This window comes from Pipistrellus hanaki, assembly GCF_964339955.1.
Source record: "Pipistrellus hanaki genome assembly, chromosome: X".
Classification (NCBI taxonomy): domain Eukaryota; kingdom Metazoa; phylum Chordata; class Mammalia; order Chiroptera; family Vespertilionidae; genus Pipistrellus; species Pipistrellus hanaki.
This window is the reverse complement of record NC_140524.1, coordinates 84,653,019-84,677,809: the sequence shown is the minus strand read 5'-3', so window position 1 is coordinate 84,677,809 and position 24,791 is coordinate 84,653,019. Positions and strand designations below refer to the sequence as shown.

At 33.9% G+C, this 24,791-nt stretch overlaps 1 protein-coding gene across 3 annotated transcripts in view; it reads right to left on the bottom strand.

Moving 5' to 3' along the window:
- DMD (dystrophin) overlaps nt 1–24,791 on the bottom strand; it is a 2,141,216-nt gene that overhangs the window by 1,237,575 nt on the left and 878,850 nt on the right. For all 3 annotated transcript variants that reach the window (XM_084869361.1, XM_084869360.1, XM_084869362.1), the window contains one exon: nt 2,018–2,212. In XM_084869361.1, coding sequence (XP_084725487.1) covers nt 2,018–2,212 — 195 coding nt within the window. The remainder of the gene's footprint in view (nt 1–2,017; nt 2,213–24,791) is intronic.

Genomic DNA, 24,791 nt, shown 5'->3' with positions numbered 1-24,791 from the left:
TCATTGTCAAGATGATTAGATAGCTTTCCAATTCAATACATCTGTGAAAATCACATATGCTATGTCAGTTATATTTTGGCCAGAAAGTCATTATTTTAACTTATCACATGTCATTTGCGTTGCATTGCATTTGCAAAAAATATGTATGTTAAACTACAGCAATACCTACTAGAGTTCTATAATTTGATTCATGCAAATCTGTCAGGAATAAAATCAATCACAATTTCATTTCAAACCTCCCCAACCAGCAACCGTACAATTTATTCATTTCTTTTCTATTTTTACTACTGGATAATGACAAAGATGAATGCCTTTAAGAGGAAATACATATTCATTGAAAAGACAGATCAAAACTATCCCCTTTCAAAAAGCCCATAAAGGTAGGAAGCCCATTTGTCTGTTGCAGGAGATTTGTTGGGAGTGAAATGGAGTTATGCCCAAAACTACATCTAATGAGCATTCAATAATCCAGTTAAATTAAACTCACAATGCCTTTTTATAAACCATATATATATATATAATTTCCTTATGCATCCTTGTCAGCTACATTATTAAATATATCTGGAAGAACAAATGATTAGCTATGAGTATAGCCAGGAGCGCATCATTCTGAGTGTGCTGGGTTAAGATGTACAAAAACAAAGATACTCAATTGGCAACTTAATAAGTTTGGGGTCACTGCTCTCCTGACCCATATGTCTATGAACATGGAAAGAAATGAATATTAATTAGCTCATTAGGAGTGATTTACATGTTGAATGACAATGATGAACTTACAAACTGCACTGTCATGAGGATTTAGTTATTGTGGATAATAATAGAAGGGCTGGCATGTCTCCTTTATCAATTGATTTGATTTCTTTTCCTTACTGTACTCAGCCATTTGACTTTTACTTCAAAGAGAATAAGAAATAGCAGTATACTGAAATGGATGGAATGATTCCAGAGAGCCATGCATTTCTTATTTTAGTGTGTAATTTTAGAGCTTAGTTGATATAATGTAAGATATAAAACTCAAGTCATTCAAGATATTGCAACCCTGATTTCCAAAATAAACAAATAGCTTTATCTATTTGTGTACTTATGCAAATCAATGTGTGATATGGAATGAGCTTTCAAAAAATAATCTAAAGTATAAAATACTTTGGCTAATATGTGCTGCTAAGAGCAAACTTATCTTCTGTTTATAACTTTATGCTATTTGCACTGGAAAATACCAAGCTCTGAATATTCTATAATATTTCATTTTAAGTGTGAAATGTATGATCACAAAAATTATCTTGACATACACATTATTATGGACATTTCCTTGATGCTATATTAATTTATCTTCAGATACTTCACTCTAAAACTCAAAGCCTATTTCCTTATCATGTTTTGTCTTAGTTTGGAATTTCGAACTTGTAGTTGGTAGTTTGGAAAAAGCAAGATTTGGTTGGTAGCCTTTGCCTGGTAATTTTCAAGAAAATATTTTATTGCTTTCAATTCAATTAGATTCTATATAGTATAGTATTGATACTGACATTAATTTGAAATTGAATATGCATATTTAAGTGAAAATATAAAACTGAAACAATATATAATAGATGTAATCTAAAACCTCATCTTATTTCTTTTTTTATAAGAGAGGACAGGAAAGAAATGTATCAGTTGGGAATAAGCTGTTCTATCAAAGCTGTGTGTGTGTGTGTGTGTGTGTGTGTGTGTGTGTGTGTGTGTGTGTGTTAAAACTTGTTTATTGGTGAGTCCTTTCTGCCTTAAATGAATGTGTGTTAAACCATTATTTTTTTAAGGAGGTCTCTCAACATTAAATATTATAAAATACCTCTTTGGATTTATGTTTCACTTTCCACCCCAAATTTCTAAAGCTAAGCATTCTCTAAAGTATTTTAAGAATCCCATTTATAAGTCAAAATGATGTTACTTTATACACTTACTAGTAAGTCAATTGTTTTGGTACTGCCAGGGATCAATATGATCATCTTGTAAAATCGAAATGAAAGTGCTTTGCTTTTACCTTCAGAGACTCCTCTTGTTTAAAGAGATCTTCAAAATCTTTAGCACAGAGGTCAGGAGCATTAAGAAGTTGTTCCACTTCTGATAGAGCTTGTGAGACATGAGTGATCTCAGTCAGATAAGTTGAAGGCACATAAGAAATTTCCAAAGGCATGTCTTCAGTCATCACCATCACTGATTCTTCACGGACTGTGTGCTGGTATAGATATACAAAAGAACAATTCTTTTAGCTTCCTAATAGTGAAAAGACATCTATTGAATTTATACAGGTTCCAGTTTATAGCTGACAGAAAGCTGAAAGTGGATCAGAATGCATGTCTAGTAAAATGTTATTATTTATATAACATCTTCTTCCAAAAAGTGATAGAACCTTTTATAATAAAGATATACATTAGCACCATGAATATAGAATGAAATGCCAAGAGCCATAATGTCACCAGAAGGGTAATTTCACCCCAATAAAAGGGTAATTTTCACAACTGACTTTTTTAAATGTAACTTTTAGGTTCCTTGAAAACTCAGTATGGGGTAGAATGTAGACATATGTGGTATTCACATCAAAGAACCTATTCTATACTTTTCTCCCTAATCTTGGTTGAGGCACAAGGAAAGCAAAGCATTTTTGGCTGGTATGTACTTTATATTGAGCATCCCTCTCTTCCAAATTGCAGGTCCTTTATTTAACGCTAGTTTCTTAGTAAATTAGCTGCCAATTAAGGTAATAGATTATTATGACTGAGGGTAGATATCACATTTTAGATATATTTTTATTGGTTTTAGAGTGGAAAGGAGAGTGAGAGAAACATCAATGATGACAGAGAATCATTGATTGCCTGCCTCCTGCATGCCCCCTACTGGGGACCAAACCCACAACCAAGGCATGTTCCCTGACCAGGAATCAAACCATGACCTTCTGGTTCATAGGTTGATGCTAAACCACTGAGCCACACCAGATAGGCTAGAATTCACATTTTAATAAGAACTCCAGAAAGCCCTAAAATCTAAGGCAGCATCAGCCTCTACACCTGCATCTTACTTCCCTACATGACATTCAAGTGCTAGATGTGATAGCATTTGGAGCTCAGAGCTCTTTTGGACCTAATCAGTAGAACCTCTTTCCCTATTCCTTATAAGAGCAAGAAATATATACTATTAAACATGCAAATTAAAAAAGATAGATGACCTCTGCTCTCTTCTGTCTATACTCTATAGTATATATAAGTAGCAAAATTCTTGCAGTTGAAATTACTTTCCCAGTAACTTTGTTTTGAATTAATCAACTGTCACCTCACTGTTGATTGGGTCAGCTGAGGGATGCAGTAGCAGATGATAACACAGCTATTTATTACTACACACCCTTTATGACAAGACCATCCTCACTTTTGCAGTAATATAACTAAATGGAGTTTAGGATTTCAGACCGAAGTTACACAAAGATGAGTGAAATTATATGCTGGTCCATTTATATTTTCTTTTTAATTTCTCAGATCTAGGATTTTGTTACTCTATCTAATAGTATCATAATATTAAAATTAGTCAGGATACCATCACTTAAGGACCCAACAGCAGGGACCTGAGGCTGCATAGCGCCTGGCCTGGGCAGGGGACCTCAGGCCATGCCCTCCACCCAGAGGGGCTTGATGGGAACCTCAGGCTGTGTCCCCAGCCCAATGGGGCTTGACAGGGCACCTCAGGCCACACCCACCGCCTGGCACCATGCCAGGAGACTCAGGCTGCACCAAAGGACCTGAAGCTGCACGTCCAGTCCAGTCCATTCAGAAGGGCTTGGCAAGAGTGGGGATGGCCAGGTCTGGGTCTCCTAAGATTTGAAAGCATATGCAGGTGGGCAGGGAATTGACTCTGGGTCCCGCAGCACCCCCTGGACTCTGACAGGAGGGAGATTTTCATATACATTTTACTAACTTTATTTTATCTCAGATACTTCTATTATAGAGAAAGGGCAATTAGAAATATTAAAATATCTCCTAATTAATTCGCTTTTAATGTGCATGAATTTTGTGCACAGGGCCACTCGTTCTTATATAGTGTGAAAATCTAACTTAGATGTCTTTATTTATAGAATTACAGAAATTAGCTTAAATTGTATAATGATACATTTTAAAAAGTTTGGTTTAATGTGCATATAATCAAACACCTGACATATTTCTTCATAATCAATGGCTTGATAATTCACATGCACTTTTAATTTTCCATTTAAAATAATAGTAGAATTTGGAGCTAGAGTCAGATGAGGTCAATTCATAGATCTAACTACAGATATTTTAAATTCAAATTCTCAATTTCTCCATTTCAAACCAACCATTTCACCAATTTAAAAGAAAAATAAGTCAAGAGGCCATATGAATTTTTTAATTTTCACTGACAGGCTAGGCTTAACAATAACCCCAAACCAGCAGAGTTAACAACACAGGTCAAACAAATTTACTGTGGCTTTCATGTATTTCCTTAGAATGGTTACTATAGTTCTTAATAAAGATTTCCAAGTTCATAATTTTTTTCTTTTTTAGCAGATTTGGTCAATTCTATTTTATTTTTTAAACTGTATTGTTCTAAGTATTATATATGTCCTCCGTTTTCTCCCATTAACACCTTCCAGCTCGCACCTGTCCCATGCCCCAGACCTTCACCACACTATTGTCTATGTCCATGGATTATGCATATATCCATACAAGTTCTTTGGTTGAATTCTTCCACCTACTCTCCTCTGCCTTCCCTTTGAGATTACACACTCTTTATTATGTGCATCAGCTGTTTCAATTCTAGAGGGAAAGATAGTTCTACATTATCTGAAATAAGAATATTTTCTATATCATTTTTATAAAATAGTGCAATTACCTTTCTTTTTAATTGTATGCATTTTATATCTGTAAGTTTCTATAGAATAGTATTTTTGTGTTATTGGGGACAGAATTGGGTAAAATACTAGAATCTTTTGTACGTACGTATGTATGTATGTATGTACACTGTATATATGCATGTAATTTTGTTTAACCAAAAGAGCTGTTTTACAATGAGACATATCTTTAAAATATTTAGAAAACATATGAGTCTCATTTTAAAAATCACTGTGAGTTCCAAAAGGTTTTGATATCTGTTATCATTTTCTCATAGAAGAAAAATGATTCTAAGTTCTATATATCTCCTTTCTATTTTTTTTTTACATGTAGTTTCCTAGATCTTCAATATCTATATTTAGGATGCTCTCTGCTGTCTTAAATTCATATTGGTGCCTTACAAATATAATAATTATGAATTATAGATAGCAAGGAACTAATCTACAATGTTAAATAAAATAAAGGGGACAATGTAAATAAATTCACAGTTGGATTTAATTTTACTGAAATATAATTTAAAACCCAAATTTCTAATTCTTCAGTGTTTGTGTATAGTTTTTGTTTTGCATAGAGAAGTTTTACATACAAAATGAGATTTATTTAAGTAATAGTTCTCACCATACAGCTCTGAAGATTGGAGTTCTATGTCTCAGAAATAAGATCTGACATCAGCTTCAGGCCTGAACCAGAACTCTGAGATCTGAGCATATTGTACTCTGGCTTCTCATTTATTGAGTTTTCATGACCACATGGATCTGTCATAGATTGTTTTATTACATATAGATTCATGTATTTATTTATTCATCATAAATATTCATTAGCACATTAAGAGAAAACGCATTTCTGTCTATATTTTAATGGAAATCTTTTTTAGGAGAATGTTATGACAACTATTTAAATCCAGAACTTTTTAATTGAGAGTTTGTATCTGGTTCTAGAAACCAATTTTGCTTCTTCCCCACCCCCGCCTTTAAAGATGAAATCTTTTTTTAAAAATATTTTATTGATTTTTCACAGAGAGGAAGGGAGAAGGACAGAGAGTGAGAAACATCCACCAGCTGCCTCCTGCACAGCTGCCACCAGGGAAGTGCCTGCAACCAAGGTACAAGCCCTTGACCGGAATTGAACCTGGGAACCCTCAGTCCCCAGACTGACGCTCTGTCCACTGAGCCAAACTGGTTAGGGCTTCTAAAAATTTAATCAAGAGTCAGACTTTTGAAGGTATAGTTTATTATCTACTCCTTAAAACATGTCCTTTTGATTGTCATGCAAGTCCATAATGAATAAACTAAATCCATTGAATGATTTTCAGTTTGGTGTAATAAAAAATTCAGACTGTTACTTAAAAATCTGTGTAATTATAAGTATCATGTTCATATTCTCTTCTTTATGCAAAATCCATGCACTCATATTCAGATTTTGCCTTTTCATTTGAATTTCATTAACTCTGCCTTGAATAATTATATCCTTCTGAATTCTGATCTGTACCAATCCTGTCTAACCTTTTGAAAATCAACTTGCTTTTGTTAATGTTCTTTACCACCTTATATCATTATATTCATGCATCATTAGTAAGGAAGTGCTGTAGCAGTACTAATTCATTATATTTCTCTCTGTTCATATTACTTCCTAATGATATATACCCAAAGGAATACACTATTCTCATTTTCTGGGATTGAAAATCAAGAGATGTGGAAGACAGCCCTAAAGTACCTATTTTTGTTAAGAAATGAAAAGCTCAATTGATGCTTAAACAGGATCATTAGGGGGCAAAACTGTGATTTGTAACAACTAAAGTTGAGGTAGAAACAGCTTTGAGATTTTGAGCTCTGTAGGTAGACCTAGATATCACTCAATGTTTTTTTTTTTTTTAAATAACGTTGGCTTCTCTGAAATTTTAGTGATCACATATTTTTATTATTAAAATGTGTATCTTGAAGGGCCACATAAGTGAATAAGATGAAGGCAATCATGTTTTGAAACAAAGGATGCATCATACCTAAGCTTTTAAAACATAATGTTTTCCTCCATGATTTAAGAGACTTCTCTCTTCTCAATATAAGTGTCAAATGGATTTTGATTACTGGTACATTTATGTTATGAGGTCAAAGAAACTAAAGGAAAATGTGCTATATGCCATATTATTATAATATATTCATTTAAATTACCTTTATATCTAATATACATATGATATATGAGATATATATTAATGCCTTCAAAAAGTAACAAAAACAGACTAGATTCAGACAAAAGTAATATAATGATAGAGCCTTTTTTTATTATGATAATGTTAATCAAGAAAAAATGTGCCATTGGAGGGCAGAGGAAGGGTGGGAGAGGTGGAGGTGAGTATAGGGAGGAAAAATGTTGATGGAAGAAGACTTGATTTTGGATGGTGAACACATTATAGAATGTGCAGATGTGTTGTGGAATTGTCCACCTAAAACCTGTATATTTTTTTCATCTAGTGTCACCCCAATAAATTCAATAAAAGGGGGAAAATAAAAAGATGTGGCAAACCTTCAAAATAAAAATATTAGACAATCTGTTCTATGTTTCTATGTCTCTGGTTCTATCTTTGTTCATCAGTTTATGTTGTTCATTATATTCCATAAATGAATGAGATCATGTGATATTTATCTTTCTCTGACTGTTTTATCTCTATTTATTAATGATTTAAAGTGAGCCATAGTATAAAATTAAGTTAACTTATCTGATTATCTTTCCTCAAGAGGACATTCTTAAATATTATATTTAAATTTAAAATAATAATACAGTGTCATGTAAATCCTATTTAAAATAATAATATTTAAAATAATAATACTATTTATTTAAAATAATAATACAGTGTCATGTAAATCCTAAATAGTATGGCAGGCTTTATGTGTGTTCTAATAGCTCATAAGTGACATGGAACTATGAAAGAATTAAGTTTTCTTACACAGGTAGATCTGGACACAAAAGTCTTCAGAGAAAGACAATTAAGTTTCTGTCTAGGGATCATTACAGTAAGGAGGTATTTTTATTTTATTTCTTCTTGATCATTTCTAGAAATTATAAGCCTAAAAAGGTAAGTAACAGACACACATTAGGAATACACACACAAAAAAAAATACTGTGTTATCAAAGAGGGTAAAAAACAACAACAACTAGCTAATACTGCATATTAAAAACAAGAGATAGGGATTTGTCTTTGTTGTTCACTATTTTGCATACATAAATGGGATGGTGATACTTGAGTTCTGACAGTACTTGCCCTTACTTGCTTTTAATTAAGTCACTGCTCAGAAAGACATTGAATAATCAGCCTAATGAGTCCAAAAGGATTGGCTATGATTTTACACAGACACAACAGGAGTAAGACTGTTTGCTCTTAGGTATCTCCTCTCACTCCATCATCTAAAAAATTACCTGTGGTAAGCTATAAAACGAAAAAGGGGAGGATAAATCCATGAATGACATTAATTGACCAATAAACTGTATTAGCTTATTATTTATCTTTTGATTAAAAAGAATAAAACATGAAACAGAGTAAAATACTGCAGAAAAGTGTCCCTTATAGTCATTTGATTTATTTTCTACAATTAGAATGAATTTTTGGCTCCGGGCGCCTTGGCAGAGCAGGGAGGGCGCGCGCCTGAGGGGCTCAGGGGCCCAGGGGCCCAGGTTCGATTCCCTCCGCCCCTCCGCGCCCGGGTCAATAAAAATAGAATGAATTTTTGGAGCAGGGCAGACTGTCAGTGAAAGAGATTTGCAGATGGAGCTGAATTTGACAGTATTTAAATGTATCCTGCTTTTAAGAGGGCAGGTACATGCAGTGTCATATATAAAGGGTCTGGCTGTACCTGTGTATTGATCTGCCTCATGTTCATTCTTCCATTCCACATCACCAAGTTTACCTAATTCCTCAGGGCCAAGCTAAATTACCATCTAATTAAACTGATAAAATAAATTGCAATAATGTGCTAGTGGCTTATAGTGATTTAAAGTGCTATCATTCACAGGATAACATTTGAATTTTAATAAGGGTTTTCCATGAACTAACATAAATTAGTAACATGGCAGAATTCTATTCACTAAGTATGGCTGTTGAAGAAGTGAAAGAAAAAGGATTTGGAACCCATCAAGTTAAGCATAAGCACAATATATATGGCCTACCTTGTAGGAAATCACCTATCAAGTAACATGATTATTTATGTATATATAAAAGGCTAATATGCAAAGTGTTCCCATGGTACTTTGGCCAGGAGACTGGGCATTCTATTGCTCACTATGACATACTCTGACCACCAGGCAGTGTCCCGGAATGAAGGAAGGCCCTTGATGGCATCCAGAAGCCAGAGAAGGGAGGCCCCAGCCAGCAGCTGGAAGGCCCTGATCAGCACTGAATGTCAGCCAGGACTAGGGATCCTACCCATGCATAAATTTTGTGTACCTTCCTTCTAGTAATTTAATAAATGAGGTGATACACTCTAGGTACCTTAAAATGTAAAATAAATGCAGCAAACACTCATGAATAATACCTGGAATATAGTAGGTTATTAAAAATATTTGTTGAAAAAGTCAAAGAAGAAACTATCAGCTTAAAAATAATTTAAAATAGGTATTTGGGTAGAATTATTAGTGTCTACAGTAGCAATATAATTTCCACTTTGGAATTCACAGAATACAAACAGAAGTATTTTCTTCACTTCATAATATAGTTGTCATTGGTATAGATTTAAAAAGCATTTCTGATTTAACTATGTTGCATTTCTCCAATTTAATGCACACTAGCTAATGCTATTACACATACATACCTTGGCTCTTCAGTTGCCTCTCAGATATTAGTGTAACTCATTGTATATGAACAAAAATTAAGTAATTATTTGGGGTATATTCATACTCATAATTTTGGGAGATATTAATTTTAGCCCCTTCATGGAGGCCCACAAATGCCTATTAGCAAATTGAAATGTCAGTCAAGAAATCTTTTGAATCCTTTGCTAACTTTTCCCAAAGACTTCACATAAAACTTTTAAAGTATCCGGTGTGTGTGTGTGTGTGTGTGTGTGTGTGTGTGTGTGTGTATAGATAGATAGATAGATAGATAGATAGATAGATATAGATATAGATATAGATATTCATATATATGTATAGATAGATAGATAGATATAGATATAAAGATATTCCAATATATAATTTTGGGAATACATAGAAATTTTAAAAATATTTACATTTATAAATGGACACATACAGTATATATATATATATATATATATATATATATATATATATTTAATGAAAATAAAATTAACACATGAAAAATATCTCAGAAAAATATTCAAACCAAAGAAGATATTTATTTTGATGAACAAGAATAGATCCAGAGACAAATGGCAGGGGCAGGGGGGGCGGTGGTTAGAGAGCAACCAAAGGACTTGTATGCATGCATATTAGCATAACCAATGGACACAGACACTGGGGCAGGGGGGCTTGATGAGTTAGGAATGGCTGGCAGGGGGTCAATTGGGAAAAAAGGAGACATATGTAAAACTTTAGAAACTGAAAAAAGATTTTTAGCTAAGGCTCAAACAATTGGTAATATGGCAGATTTGTGTGTGTGTATATGTAGTTTTGTTTTTTTTTTCTTCGCAATTTTGAAATGATCACTTTAGCACTTCCAATGCACTCTAAATCATTGTGCTTTGCTTTGTTTTGTTTTGTTTTAAGCTGAGAAGTTTATATTTCCTATTTCTTTGACTTGGCACATGAGGCTATATTTATTTTAGAGCTTTTGATTTGAAGAGGCATCCTAATTCCAAATAACATGATATTGATAAGTATCCCAAATTCTACTATCCTTTTAAATTCTCACAAGTATTTTATATGCCTGTAATATAAAGAAGCTACAAAACAGAAAATTTGGAACTATTAATAGATAGATCTTCAACTATTAAAATTAACATCTTGATAAACTTAGTAGTCATTTTCAAAGGTAAAATGCATATTTTACAAAGTTAAACCTATTTGTGCAAATATTTATAACAACATTACACCTAAATTTATGTGTGTGCATATATATATGCACAATCACATAGCATAGATATGTAGATAGAAAGATGGATGATAGATAGATGAGTAAAAATCAGCTGGTAGCAGTGTTTTAAGAATTAGGAAGTTAGTATGCTATGTGCCATTATGTATTAAACACTTAGTAGATAAGGGATTAATGATTTTTAACATAATTTTATTTGGAAATAAACTGTTAAAATAATTAAACTATTTATGCTAAATAAAATAACTAGCAATAACCACAAATAATCTGATGAGAGGAGGCTGGCAGAAAAAAACAAGAAGGAAAATCCCAAGAAAAGAAAGCTATATTGGCAAATTTGAGGAAGAGGAAGCCTTTGTGACAGTATATTAAAGAGGCTGTTTTGCACTAAGGAGACCAATGTATGAAAGAGTCTCTAGATTTCTCAAAATAATTTTCCACTTAAAAAAATTACCAAGTGTGTTTATGAGGCAAGAAAATAAGGTGTGGGTGATATAATTCATATGTTTCATGCATGTTTGTGATTGCCTAGATATTAATCAGTACTAAATGTGAACTTCATACAGACCAAAAAAAAGTTATAACTTTATTGATTATGTATATGTTAAATAATTAATTTACTTACATTTTTCCACCCAAATATTCTATTAGTGAAGAATTTACTAACAAGTATGGAAAACCATTTGCATATACCACACAGAAACTTTCCCATGAATTGTTATCCAGATAAACAGCTAATAATGCCTCTAAATTATTAATTTAAACATCTGAAATTTGTATAGATATGAAATATAGGCCTTCACTTTATCCATGACCTTCTACCCATGGATTAGCCAACACTAAATGAAGCTGGCCTCTGTTTTCCATTTGTTCAAGCCACCATTTTTTTAAGTGCTCATGATTGTAGCATATGGTCTTAAAATTGATTAAAAATTGTTGACTTGGCACTTTTATTTAGTTCTCTATGAAATAGCTACCTATTATTTATTGAGTATTACACTCAGAAGAATAAATAACTAAACAGGTAAATTTATTAAATGTATAATAATAAAAGCATAATATGCTAATTAACCAGACAGCTGAAAGACTGATGTCCTCCCGGACGACCTTCTGGATGAAGCCAGGGCTACGATGGCCAAGTCCCTTGCATGAATTTTGTTCATTGGGCGTTCAATTTTAAAATAAAATGAAGTTTCTATGACTAAATGCATTTGTATTATTAAAAATATTCAAATGAAATTTCAAATACATTTTGAGGTTTCAAAAGCCATTGGTATCCTAAAGGAGAGCAGAATAAATATCAGATAACTTAGCAGATTTGAAGACACTGTAACCCTTTTTTTCTTTAATGAAAATCAGTTAGGAAAGCTATACACTTGGATTAATTTTATGCATCTGTTCTAAGAATATGTTGCATACAATGGGAGTCTTAAGTAATCACTGAAGAATCAAAACGACTCACAGATGGTGCGAGTGATTTAATTATTTTAACCAGTTGTTTCATACATGCTCAGTAGGATATTTCCAAGCCCACTGCAGAAGCTGTCTAAGCTCCATTCCAGCTGGTGTTCCATATTTTGGAAAGCAAATTTAGAGTGGAGAAAATTACACTTTTTATTGTGTTGCAAATGGAGGTCAAATTGCTGTGTATAAATTCTTGTACATTTTTCCTCCTCATTGTGTGAGTTGTATTTATCAAATATCACATCTTTTGTGTGATTGCTATGGATTCACCAATGTTATTTTACATTTTGTGTTGTCTGGCTCATAAGAGACACTAGATAAATGTTTATTGAATGAAAGAAATGCCAATTCAATGTATCCAAAATAAAAACTTGAGTTTCTATATAGATTCCCAGTAAGTGTATGGAATGCTGATTTCACTGAACCCTTCTCACTGTTAAGATTTTCATTAAAAAAAAAGAGAATAAAAAGGGGAAGATACTATTTAATAAAGCAGTGCTCCCAACACATCCAAAGAAAAAATGATCAACAAATCTCCTTAATTGAATAATCAAAATTGTATCTTAATGTTGGAATACTTAGCTTTAATTTTTATGGGAACTCAGGAAAGTTGCAGGACAAATTTTAGTCTGTCAGGTTGTTGTGAGGACTAGAGACACTATTTGTAAAGATCTAGTCATGCATACCTCACTGGCCTCACACAAACTGTTAACTCAAAACAAAATAAATTATATTCACAATTATTTCTATTGGACTAAAATAAAGTTGGCTTAATGTTGTTATCCACAATGATGTCTCTGATTATTGTGTTGAAAACAGGTAAAGGAAAGCGAAGGTAGGTTTTCACTGGGAACTTTGACAGAGGGGGTGTTACTACTGTAGTTCAGAGAAGAAGAGCCAGGTTATATAAATGTATCATGAGCTTATACCTGGTATTAAATTCACTAAATTGAATGAAAATAGCAAGGCAGGGAGTTTAGATAGAAGATTTAAAACGCCCAAAGGACTGAGCACTGAGCCATTCCAATATTAGAAGAGAGAAGGAGATACCAGCAATAGAGGTTGAGAAGGAACACCAAAAAGCCAGGGGTTAAATGAGGTAAGGAGCTCCAAGCAACCCCCCTCTCAACTCTGTCATTCATGTCCGATATTTTAATTCTGTTTTTAATATACCAATTAGATGATTTTATATATAGCAAATCTTTAGTCTTTTTATTTTATTTTATTTTATTTTATTTTATTTTATTTGCTCATCAATTTTCCTTACATTTTAGTTAATATTTCCCCCTTACCCCCACCCTCCCCTACCTTCCATCTAAGGTTTGATGGTCTGATCAATGTTTCTCTGTCTCTGGATCTGTTTTTGTTCATCAGTTTATATTGTTCATTATATTCCATAAATGGGTGAGATCATGTGATATTTATCTTTCTCTGACTGGCTGTGGTAAAAAAAAGAAGTAGTTCTTACCATTTTCCTTACATTTAAAATCTTTCATCTGGAGCCATCCTCCTACTGCTTAAGAACTACACCTGAGGTGCATACATGCCACGTTATTTAATAATATAAAAAACACACATATAACATAATGATTGATAGCTGAATAAATACCAATGGTGGCTCATTCTAAAACAAAACAAAACATACAACACCCTGAGTACTCTTTGGTCAGAATTTCCTATTAGTAAACTCTCTTAGGTTTTGTCTGTTCCAATATATCTTTATTTGTATGACATTCTTGAAAGAATATGTGGTGTGTGTGTGTGTGTGTGTGTGTGTGTGTGTGTGTGTGTGTGTGTTTATACAATGGAATATTATGCAGCAATAAAAAAGAATAAAATCTTGCCATGTGCAACAACATGAATAGATCTAGGAATATTATGCTAAGTAAAATAAGTCAGGCAAAAAAAGACAAATTCCATATGGTTTCACTTATAGGTAGAATCTAAAAAACCAAACAAACAAAAACTATACTCATGAAATAAAAGAAACCAAAGGGATGGTTACCTGAAGAGAAGGAGTGGGGGGAATGAGTAAAAAAGAAAAGAGGAATATAGGCAATAATACTGTGATAACTTTGCATGGTGACAGATGACTACTAGAATTAATGGGGTGATCACATTGGAAGGTATAAAAGTGTTAAATCACTATATTTTACACCTGATACCATAGGCTTACACTTATATGTGGAATCTAATAAACAAAATAAACTGATGAACAAATAGAAACAGAATGTATACATGCAACAGACTGACAGTTGTTAGAGGGAAGTGGAGAGGAGGGACTGGAGGAAAGAAGGTGAAGGGAAAGAACATATACTGGTATGCATAGCTCATAGACACAGACAACAGGGAGATGACGGCTAGAGGAAAGGTGGGACAAAAGAGGTAGACAAAGGAGGCAGAAATGGGGACACCTGTAATATTATAAAAAATAAAAATAAAGTTATGAAAAAGAAGGAAGTTAATATTACTAATACTAGTAGACCTGCACACCAATCCATGTGCCAGTAGCTCTCTGTGGGGCCTGGCCACTCTTCACCTGCTGCCCAGAGGTTCTCTGGAACCCAGAGACACATCAGGTGCTGGGCATGAAATGCTTGACTCATTTCCGTGATGATGAAGCAAGCATTCTACCAGGCTGCTCATGCTTCCTGCTCTCAAACACTACCCCCCTGGGACTGGGTAACTCCAGTAAGGCTGAGAAGACTGGGTGCTGCCATCTTGTGGCTATGGGCACCACCATCTTTGTGATGGAGTGATGGTTAATTTGCATATTACCTTTATTTGGATATGCTTGTGGGCCAACCAGACTTATTTTAAAAAATAATAATTTTTATAAGTATACCATTCTAGGTTAATGCTTTTTTTTTTCTTTCAGCATTTTTGAAAACATTATTCTACCTCATCTGGCTTTTATCAGCTGCCATTCTAGGTGATTGATCTCTGTAACTGCCTATAAAATTTTCTTTGTATTTGGCATTCTCTATATTTCACCTCTTCATAGCCTTCCTTACCCTTTCTTTTATATTTTCTATGTTTTAGTCTCTCTTTATGCATTTTAGGTAATTTGTTGTATGTATATTCCATTTTTCTAATTCTCATTTCTGTCATATCTAATCTGATGTTTCACTTGTCTATTGAATTTCTAATTTCAGTTATTACATCAAAATAAAAAGATTTTGCACAGCAAAAGAAACTATCAACAAAACAACAAGAAAGCCCACTGCATGGGAAAATATATTTGCCAATGTTTTCATCAATAAGGGTTTAATTGCCAACATTTACAAGGAATTCATTCAACTTAACAAAGGGAAGATAAGCAACCCAATAAAAAAAATGAACAAGGGACTTAAATAGATACTTTTCGAAAGAAGAAAGGTCAAGAGACATATGAAAACCTGCTCAAAGTCACTTATCAGAGAGATGCAAAGCAAAACGACAATGGGGTGTAATCTCACACCTGTCAGAATGGCTATCATCAAGAAATCAACTAACAACAAGTGCTGGCAAGGATGCTGAGAAAAAGGAACCCTCATGCACTCTGGTGGGAATGCAGATTGGTGCAGCCACTGTGGAAAACAGTGTGGAGTTTATTCAAAAAACTAAAAATGGAACTCCTATTTGACCCAGTGATCCCACTTCTAAGAATATATTCCAAGAAACTAGAAATACCAATCAGAAAGGATATATGAAGCCCTATGCTCATAGCAGCACAATTTACAGTAGCTAAGATTTGGAAAGAGCCTATATGCCCATTAGCAGAAGAGTGGATTAAAAATGGTGGTACATCTACACAATAGAATACTATGCTGTGGGGGGGAAAAAAGGAGTTCTTACCATTTGCAACAGCATGGATGGAACTGGAGAGCATTATAAATGAAATAAGCCAGTCAGAAAAAGATATATATCACACGATCTCACTCATTTGTGGAATATAATGAACAACATAAACTGATGAATAAAAACAGATCCAGAGACAGAGAAACATCGATCAGACAGTCAAACCTCAGAGGGAAGGTAGGAGAGGGTTGGGATAAGAGGGAGCGATCAACCAAAAGACTTGTACGCATATACATAAGCCGAAGTCTAACCAATGGACACAGACAACAGGGGGTTGAGGACATGAATGGGAGGGTAGGGAAGCAATGTGGTCATAAGTACGCAAATGTAATACCTTAATCAATAAAGAAATTAAAAAGAAATACTTAAAAATGTCAACTGTCCTAAAGATATTCAATTCTTGTTTTATGTATTTTAATCTAGTTTTTACATAACTACCATAATATAAAGTGTTATCTTTTTAACAGAATTAAATGTCAAATTTTGTTAAAAATTTTTTCTCAATTTTTAGAAGTTCCATGTGATTCTTTTCTAAACAAATTTATAGTTAATTAATTTTAGTGTGTCTTGTTCCTAATTAATACTTTTGATGTAAACTTTTACTACATTAAAATATTAAATATATTTACTTTACATTCTGTATCAGATTAAGTCATTATTTTCTGTCTTTGAGATTTGGATTCTGCTGCTAGCTGCCTCTCATGAATTGCCATTTCAATGCTAAACTCAAGTCATTAGAACTTTATTTGTGGGATATATTTAAATTGTATATTTAAGAGACATTAAAGTAAAATGCATTTGTATTTATTTCTCTTTGGTACATGCAACACTACCAATTCAAAAAATCTTCAATGAAACCTGGGACCTTTCACTCTGCAGGCTGATGCCCTATCCACTGAGCCAAACTGGTTAGGGCCATATGCCTAATTTTTATTTTAATGACTAGCCTTTAGTTTTGACCAATTTTATTTGTTTTCATCATAAATACCTGTGCATTTTTCATAATGCTTTATAAATTAATGTTTATTTTATACATTTATCTCTATAATTATTTTCAACATATTTAGAGTATCCAATAGTTTTCTATAATTTTCAGTTCATGAGGTACTAATTCTCTTGATCATTATGAGATGACTCTAAGTCACAATATATTATTTGTCCATGTGGGATATAATATTTTGTTGTGAACTAATCTTCAGTGTTTGTGTGTCTCTGGGATGCTCCCAAAAGATTGATTTATCTTATTATTTTGAGGAAGCACTCCAAGTATTTCAGGAACCTGGGACCAATTTTATGTTAATTTCTCAATTCAAGAGTGTCCAGCCTTGTAGTTAATGAAAAAATGCAGACAAAGGTGCCCCCGCACCACCATTCAATTTCAATTTTCAAAAAGAAGATTATTTTTCTCCAAGAATAAAATGGCATCTTCCCTGGGCAGGTGGGTCTAAGTGGAGTGGAGGAAGCATAGCAGCACCTGGTGGTCAAAGTGAAGGTACTGAGGCCATCCCTGGTCTGTAAAACCAATGGTGTGAGGGGATCAGGAACTTATGTAACCACTCTCAAATTAAGGGAGTTAATTTGAGTAAGTTCTGGAGGTGAGAAGCCCAAGATCAAGGTTCCAAGGTTCAGCAGAATTGGTTTCTTCTAAAGACCATGAAGAAGGCTCTACTCCCAGCCTCTCTCCTTGACTTGGCCAAACTGGAAATAAACTGGAGAACATTGACCTTGAATTACCAACAAGTCCAGCTGAAAAGGAGACTTATACCAAGGAATGACAAAAAAACACACACCTGGATACTGTTTCTATTGTTTCATATATCTGATTTTCCTCTTCCCTTTTTCAACTAATTTTTTTTCTTTTTTTCACTACTGTTTTTTTTTTCTTCCTTTATTACTCTCCTTACATTTGCTTTCTCAACTTTTTTTTTCTTTTTCATATTTTAGGTCTATGCTTTCTCCTCTATTTTTCTTTACATTTTTCTCTTCTTATTCATTTTAAACTGTTTTCCTTCCTTTAGTCATCTAACCCTGTATTCTTATTTTCTTTATTTCAGCTCAGCATCTACATATTCCTCCCCCTCTTTGTTGTTGCTGTTTGTGCTTTGTTTATTTTGTTTTGTTTTCTCATATTTTTTTCTTTCTTTTTTTCTATAATTCTTGCTCTCCTTTCTCTTTCCTAATTCTCTCTTCTCTGGTAGTTGCTTTTGTTGGTGCTGTAGGGATCTTGTGTATGTTATTGGTGTTTTTATCTTTTGTTTCAGGTTTTGTAGGGTTGTATTTTGTTCTGTCTGTCAGCACACACAATGTGCTTGGGGGTGAGCCCTGCAGGCACAGAGAAGATAAATACACTAAAAAGAAAGATAATTTCAGGTCAATATCCCTGACTAACACAGATGTTAAAATCCTCAAAAAATGTAAGCAAATCAAATCCAGAAATGCATTAAAAAGATAATACACAAATACCAAGTGGGTTTTATTCTGGGGATGTAAGGCTGGTACCAAATTTAAAAATCAATAAATATGATACAACACTGCAAGGCAAAAATCACATAATCATATCAACTGATACAGAAAAAGCATTCAACAATTTCAACACCTTTGTTTGATAAAATCTCTCAATAAAATGGGACTAGAGGAATCATACATTATCATAATAAAGGCCAGATATAACAAACCCACAGCCTACATCATGCCCAGTGGGCAAAAACTAAACTCATTTCCCTTAAGAACAGGAACAAGACAGGAATGTCCGCTTTCACAACTCTTACTCAACATAGGACTGGAAGTCCTAGCCATAATAATCATACAAGAAGAAAAGATAAAAGGCATCCAAATGGGAAATGAAGATGTAAAACTCTATTAACAGATGGCATGATGTTGTACATAGAAAACTCTAAAGACTCCATCAAAAAACTACTTGATTTAGTAAATGAATTCAGAGAAATAATAGGAAGCAAAACCAACACTCAGAAATTGATGGCATTGTATACACCAATAATGTACTCTAGAACAAATAATGTAGATCTAGAATAAATACTTAAAATTTATATGAAAAAAAAACACAACAAAACAAACAAAAAAACAACAACCCTGAATAATTGCAACGATCTTGAGAAAGAATAAAGTTGAGGGGATCACAATACCAGATATCAAGTTATACTATAAAATTACTGTACTCAAAACAGCCTGGTACTGGCAAAATAACAGGCATATACAGATCAATGGAGCAGAAGAGAGAACCCAGAAATCGACCCAAGCCATTATGCTCAGTTGATATTTGGCACATGAGGCAAGAGCATACAATGGAATCAATACAATCTCTTCAATAAACGGTGTTGGGTAAATTGGACAGGTACATGCAAACAAATGAAACTAGACCACCAACTTACACCATACACAGAAATAAACTCAAAATGAATAAAGGACTTAAACATCAGGTAGGAAACCATAAAAGTCTTAATAGAAGCCATAGGGAGCAAAATCTCAGACACTACTTGTAGCAATATGTTTACCAATAAATCTTATAGGGCAAAGGAAACTAAGGAGAAAATGAACAAATGGGAATGCATCAAAATCAAAGCTTCTAGCCTGGCTGTACTGGCTCAATGTTTGAGCATTGACATATGACCTAGGAGGCCGCAGTTTGATTACCAGTTAGGGCACATGCCTGGATTTTGGATGGGTCCCCGGTGTGGGGCATGCAAGAGGCAGCAGTTCAATAATTCTCTCTTGTCATTAATGTTTCTTTCTTTCTCTCCATCTCCCTTTCTCTCTGAAATCAATAAAAATATTTTTAAAAATCAAAAGCTTCTGCACTGTAAAATGAAATCATCAATAAAATGAATAGAGAGCTTACTGCATAGGAGAACATATTTGCCAATGATACATCCAATATGGGGTTAATTTCCAAAATATATAGGGAACTCATACATCTTAACAAAAGGATGACAAACAATCCAATAAAATAATGGGCAAAGGACCTAAACAGACACATAGAAGCCCAAGGGACCTATGAAAAAAAATGCTCAAAGTCACTAATCATCAGAGAGGTGTAAATAAAAACAACAATCAGATATCAGCTCACACCTGTCGGAATGGCTATCATCAACCAATCAATAAAGGACAAGTGCTGGCTATGGTAAGTGAAATAAGCCAGTCAGAGGGATATAAGTTTCACTTGACCTCACTGAAATGTGGAATCTAGTGAATTAAACTGATGAACAAAATAGATCCAGAGACATAGAATCGTGTAACAGATTGTGGAATCTCAGAGGGAAGAGAAGGTGGGGGTGGGGGTGGGATAGGTGGGCAGTGATTAACCAGGGAACTTTGAAGCACATATGCATAACCGTTGGGCACACACATTAGTGCGGTGAAGGTCTGGGAGGGTGGATGTGGTGTGGAGGGGATTAATGTGAGAAAAAACACAAAGGGAACATCTGTAATACTTTCAACAATAAAGAAAAAAATTAAAATATTGTTTTTCTCCAGCTACCATTTCTGTCAGATGTATTGAGTTTGTGAGTAGGATTTAAGTATTTTCCCTTCATATGCCGAGCGAAGCCTTTGAAGGTTCTGTTTTATGCAGGAATTTTTTTTTTAAATTATTTATCCCTTCTTTATTGCATTTATTGGGGTGACATTAGTTTACAAAAACATACAGGTTTCAAGTGTACAACTCAACAAAACATTATCTGCACACTGCATCTTGCACCCATCACCCCAAACAAAGTGTCTTCCTGTCCTAATTTTCTTCCCTTTTGCCCACCTCCACCTATGCCCCACATAGCTTTCCTTCTGGCTAACACCACATTTACATCTGTGTAGTGACATGTTATATAAGGACACATATTTTCTACTAAATGGTCTTTAAAGCTTTCTCCTGTAAGGACTTGAATGCATATCCAAAATCATAGGAGATGATGTGCTCATTTATGGCAACTGGGGGAAGAGACATTCCATAATATATTTTGAGCTCAGCTATATGTATAAAATTTATATTTTATGCAGAATTCCCATACATTGAAATGAGGGATGAGGGAATCAGTCAGTCTATCATATTCTTGGAAATTGATTCTAGCTGAACATTTTCTATTTACTAAACAAACATTAAACTGATTCTATTACACAACTAGAGATTAGAAAAAATGCTATTGAAATGGTGATAAATATTATTATCGCAAACAATATAGAACAACATAAAACCCTTACTTGTCTAATTTCTTTCTTAGTTCTTGTGATAGGTTAATTATAAAATTGAAGCTGAGAAAAGAAAAATTCTATAAGCAGATATTTCTTTGGTTCATTTTCTTTAGCAACCGTTATTAGTCTTTTATATTCACAATTCTGTTTACTAAAGAACATTATTCTGTCTCTAAAGAAGAAAATTATGTACGTTCCCAAATTCTCCAAGGATCTTCTTGCATTGGCAACTGACAGTCTCTATTGTTATTCCAAGGTAAAGAAAAAAATATCTGTGTGGCAATTATGAAAAAAAAAGTTTCCCCCTTATTTAACTCTCAAAACTAATTGCTTACCATTATGTGATAGGAAAAAATACACACCAAAAAATGAGTGACAGGCTATCAAAACTAGGTCCGTACATTATTTTGGCAGCTCTGTGATTAATTTTCTTGTACTCTCTGCTTCATGTTTTTAAAAATCCAAACTAACAAAAGCATAATGGTACAGAGATGTTTTTTCCTTTTTTTTTTTTTTTTTTCCTGAAGAACGCTTGTTCTTCACAGCCACTCAAACAGGAATCCTATCATGAAACTGAAATGAAATTTCCCCCTTTGTACTGCAACTTTCCAGATGTGAAAGTCTGCAGAATCTATTCCCCTTGTAGAAATTCATAATTACATTTGCATATCAAAAGCCCTGAAATTTTCTAGAGTAAGGAGACTTTTTTTAACCCAGCTTTTCTCAAACTTATTTGGACACAATATTTTTTGAAAATCCCCACAGCCTTTTGAGAAGCACTGAGATCAAGCTTGGGGTCTGCAATACCCTACATGTGACCTTGGATATATCTCAATAACTTCATTTACTTTTTATATTATAAAGAAAATAGCAATAAATACTACTTATTTCTTGGGGTTATTAGTGGGATAAACCTAGACACATGTGACAGCTCTTTGTATAAATATAAAGTCCTATTCCAACTCAAATGATATTTAAAAGTTAATGGAAAAGGTTTACAATATAAAAGTGTTTCCATTTTACGAAACGATTCACTGAAAGACTAATTTATGCAATACATTTCTTCTGGAATTTAAAGTGAATCTATGAGCCTGACCAGGTAGCTCAGTTGGTTACAGTGCAGTCCCTATATGCCAAGGTTGCAAGTTCAATTCCTAGTCAGGGCACATACAAGAAGCAACCGGTAAATGAATAAATAAGTGGAACAACAAATGGATGTTTCTCTCTCCTCTCTCCTTTTCCTTCCTCTAAAAATAAATAAATTGAAAAATAAAGTGAATCGACTAAGAAAGTTAGTATTATTTAAACTTATCAAGAACTTTTATATTTAGAAAATATATGCTGTTAAAATACTTTATTCTAATTTACTCTAATATAGTAAAAGCTAACCTTTGCAATTCATTACTGTAACCTTCCTCATATTCACCCTTCAGCACCTCAATGTTAGGCTTCCAGAACATTTTGTCTTTTCTCAGTATACACACTTTCAAAATTAGCTGCAATAAAACTTGCTGTTGTGGACAATTGTATTAAATTCCCAAATGGCATGTATAATTATAAGGAGTATAAAATTACTTCTAAAGGAGAAAAAATCCCTATTAAGTATTAGTTGTGTACATTATATATCAACATTCTACTAAAGGTTCACTGTTCCTAAATGGCAGAGTGGTTAAGTTATAACACCTATGCAAAAATATAGGCAAAACATTTTTCATGAAGAAACAATATGTGGAATGGTCCTAAGATGGAAATTATTTGGTGTGTTTAAGTACAGGAGAACATTTTATACCTCTATGACAGGAGGCTGGCAAAAATGAAGATAAATTTGGAGTAATAGGAGTGACAGTCAGGGCTCACATTATATAGATGCTCAAAGGATTTTGGTGAAAGGTAATGATCAGCAGGGAGTTGACAGAATTTCACTTATGATCTTGGAGCTCTCTGGCTTCACCAGGGAGAATATAGAATAAGTGGAAAAAGACTGAAAGCAAGACTTAGAGGCTGCTGAAGTAAAAAGGATGAGAGATGATCATCCTGTAGTCAAGTTTCACAATGAGCAGTGTTAATTGGAACAAATCTATTTTGTGGCCCAGTGGTTGAGCGTCAACCTATGTACCAGGAGGCCATAGTTCAATTCCCCGTCAGGGCACATGCCCGGGTTGCCAGCAAGATCTCCAGTGTGGGGTGTGCAGGGGGCAGCTGATCAGTGGTTCTCTCTTATCATTGATGTTTCTACCTCTCAGGATTTGAAGTGAATTACATTAACAATATAAGAGAAAAATGGAATCATGGATGATGTCTAGGTTTTTTACTAAGTGAAAGGGCAATTTACACTCAAAGAGCTCCATAGGAGTCAATTTATGTGGGGAGAAATAAATTATTCATGACTTGGCTACCTTATCTTTGAGATATATGTTAGACATCCAAAATAAGAAGCTGAATAAGAGTTGTTGGATATAAAATATTTAATATCAGCATTATTTACTTGGAATTTGAAACTATAGGATATCCAGGGCAAATGGAGTTATAGTTAGTAAAGGGACAACTCCTTCTTTTACTAAGATTTTTATATTTTTTGGTCTCTTAAATATTTAGTGGGGTAATTTTGGTTAATAAAAATACATAGCCTTCAGGCATATAATTCTATAATATACTGTGTGTGTGAGAGTGTGTGTGTGTGCTGAGTGGTCAGATTATTATGCCTTCAGAGATCATAATATTCTGGTCACTCAGTATATATTGTATTGGGTGTTCACCACCCAAAGTCAAGTTTTTCATCACCATTTATCCCCCTTTTTCCCCCTATTCTAACTCCCCTCACCCCTTTCCCTCTGGTAATCACCATACTGTTGTCTGTGTCCATGAATTGTTCTTATTGTTATTTTTGCTTATATAGCTGTGACATGGACATAGTCCCTGAAGTGCACTAATATTTACACTACTTAGCCTATATTTATGGGTCTTTACTTCCGAAATAGAAAAATTAATTCCTCATTTTAAACTCAGCTATAAAATATTAAGCATTTTACAGCCCTGCCTACAATCTTCAATTGCCACTGCTAACATATGAAAGACTAACTGAAATTCATTAAGTCCAATAAAGACTAAAGTTTATAGCTAAAGAGAACAGAAAGGGACATTTAAGAGAAAGATGAGAGAAACAGAAAAGAGAAGCCTGACTGGTGTTGCTCAATGGTTGAGTATTGACCTATGGAACAGAAGGTCACTGTTGGATTCCTACTTGAGGCACATGCCCTGCTTGTGGGCTTGATCCTCACTGTGGGGCATGCAGAGGGCAGATTAACAATGATCCTCTGCCATCATTGATGTTTCTATCTCTCACTCCCTCTCCCTTTCTCTCTGAAATCAATAAAAAT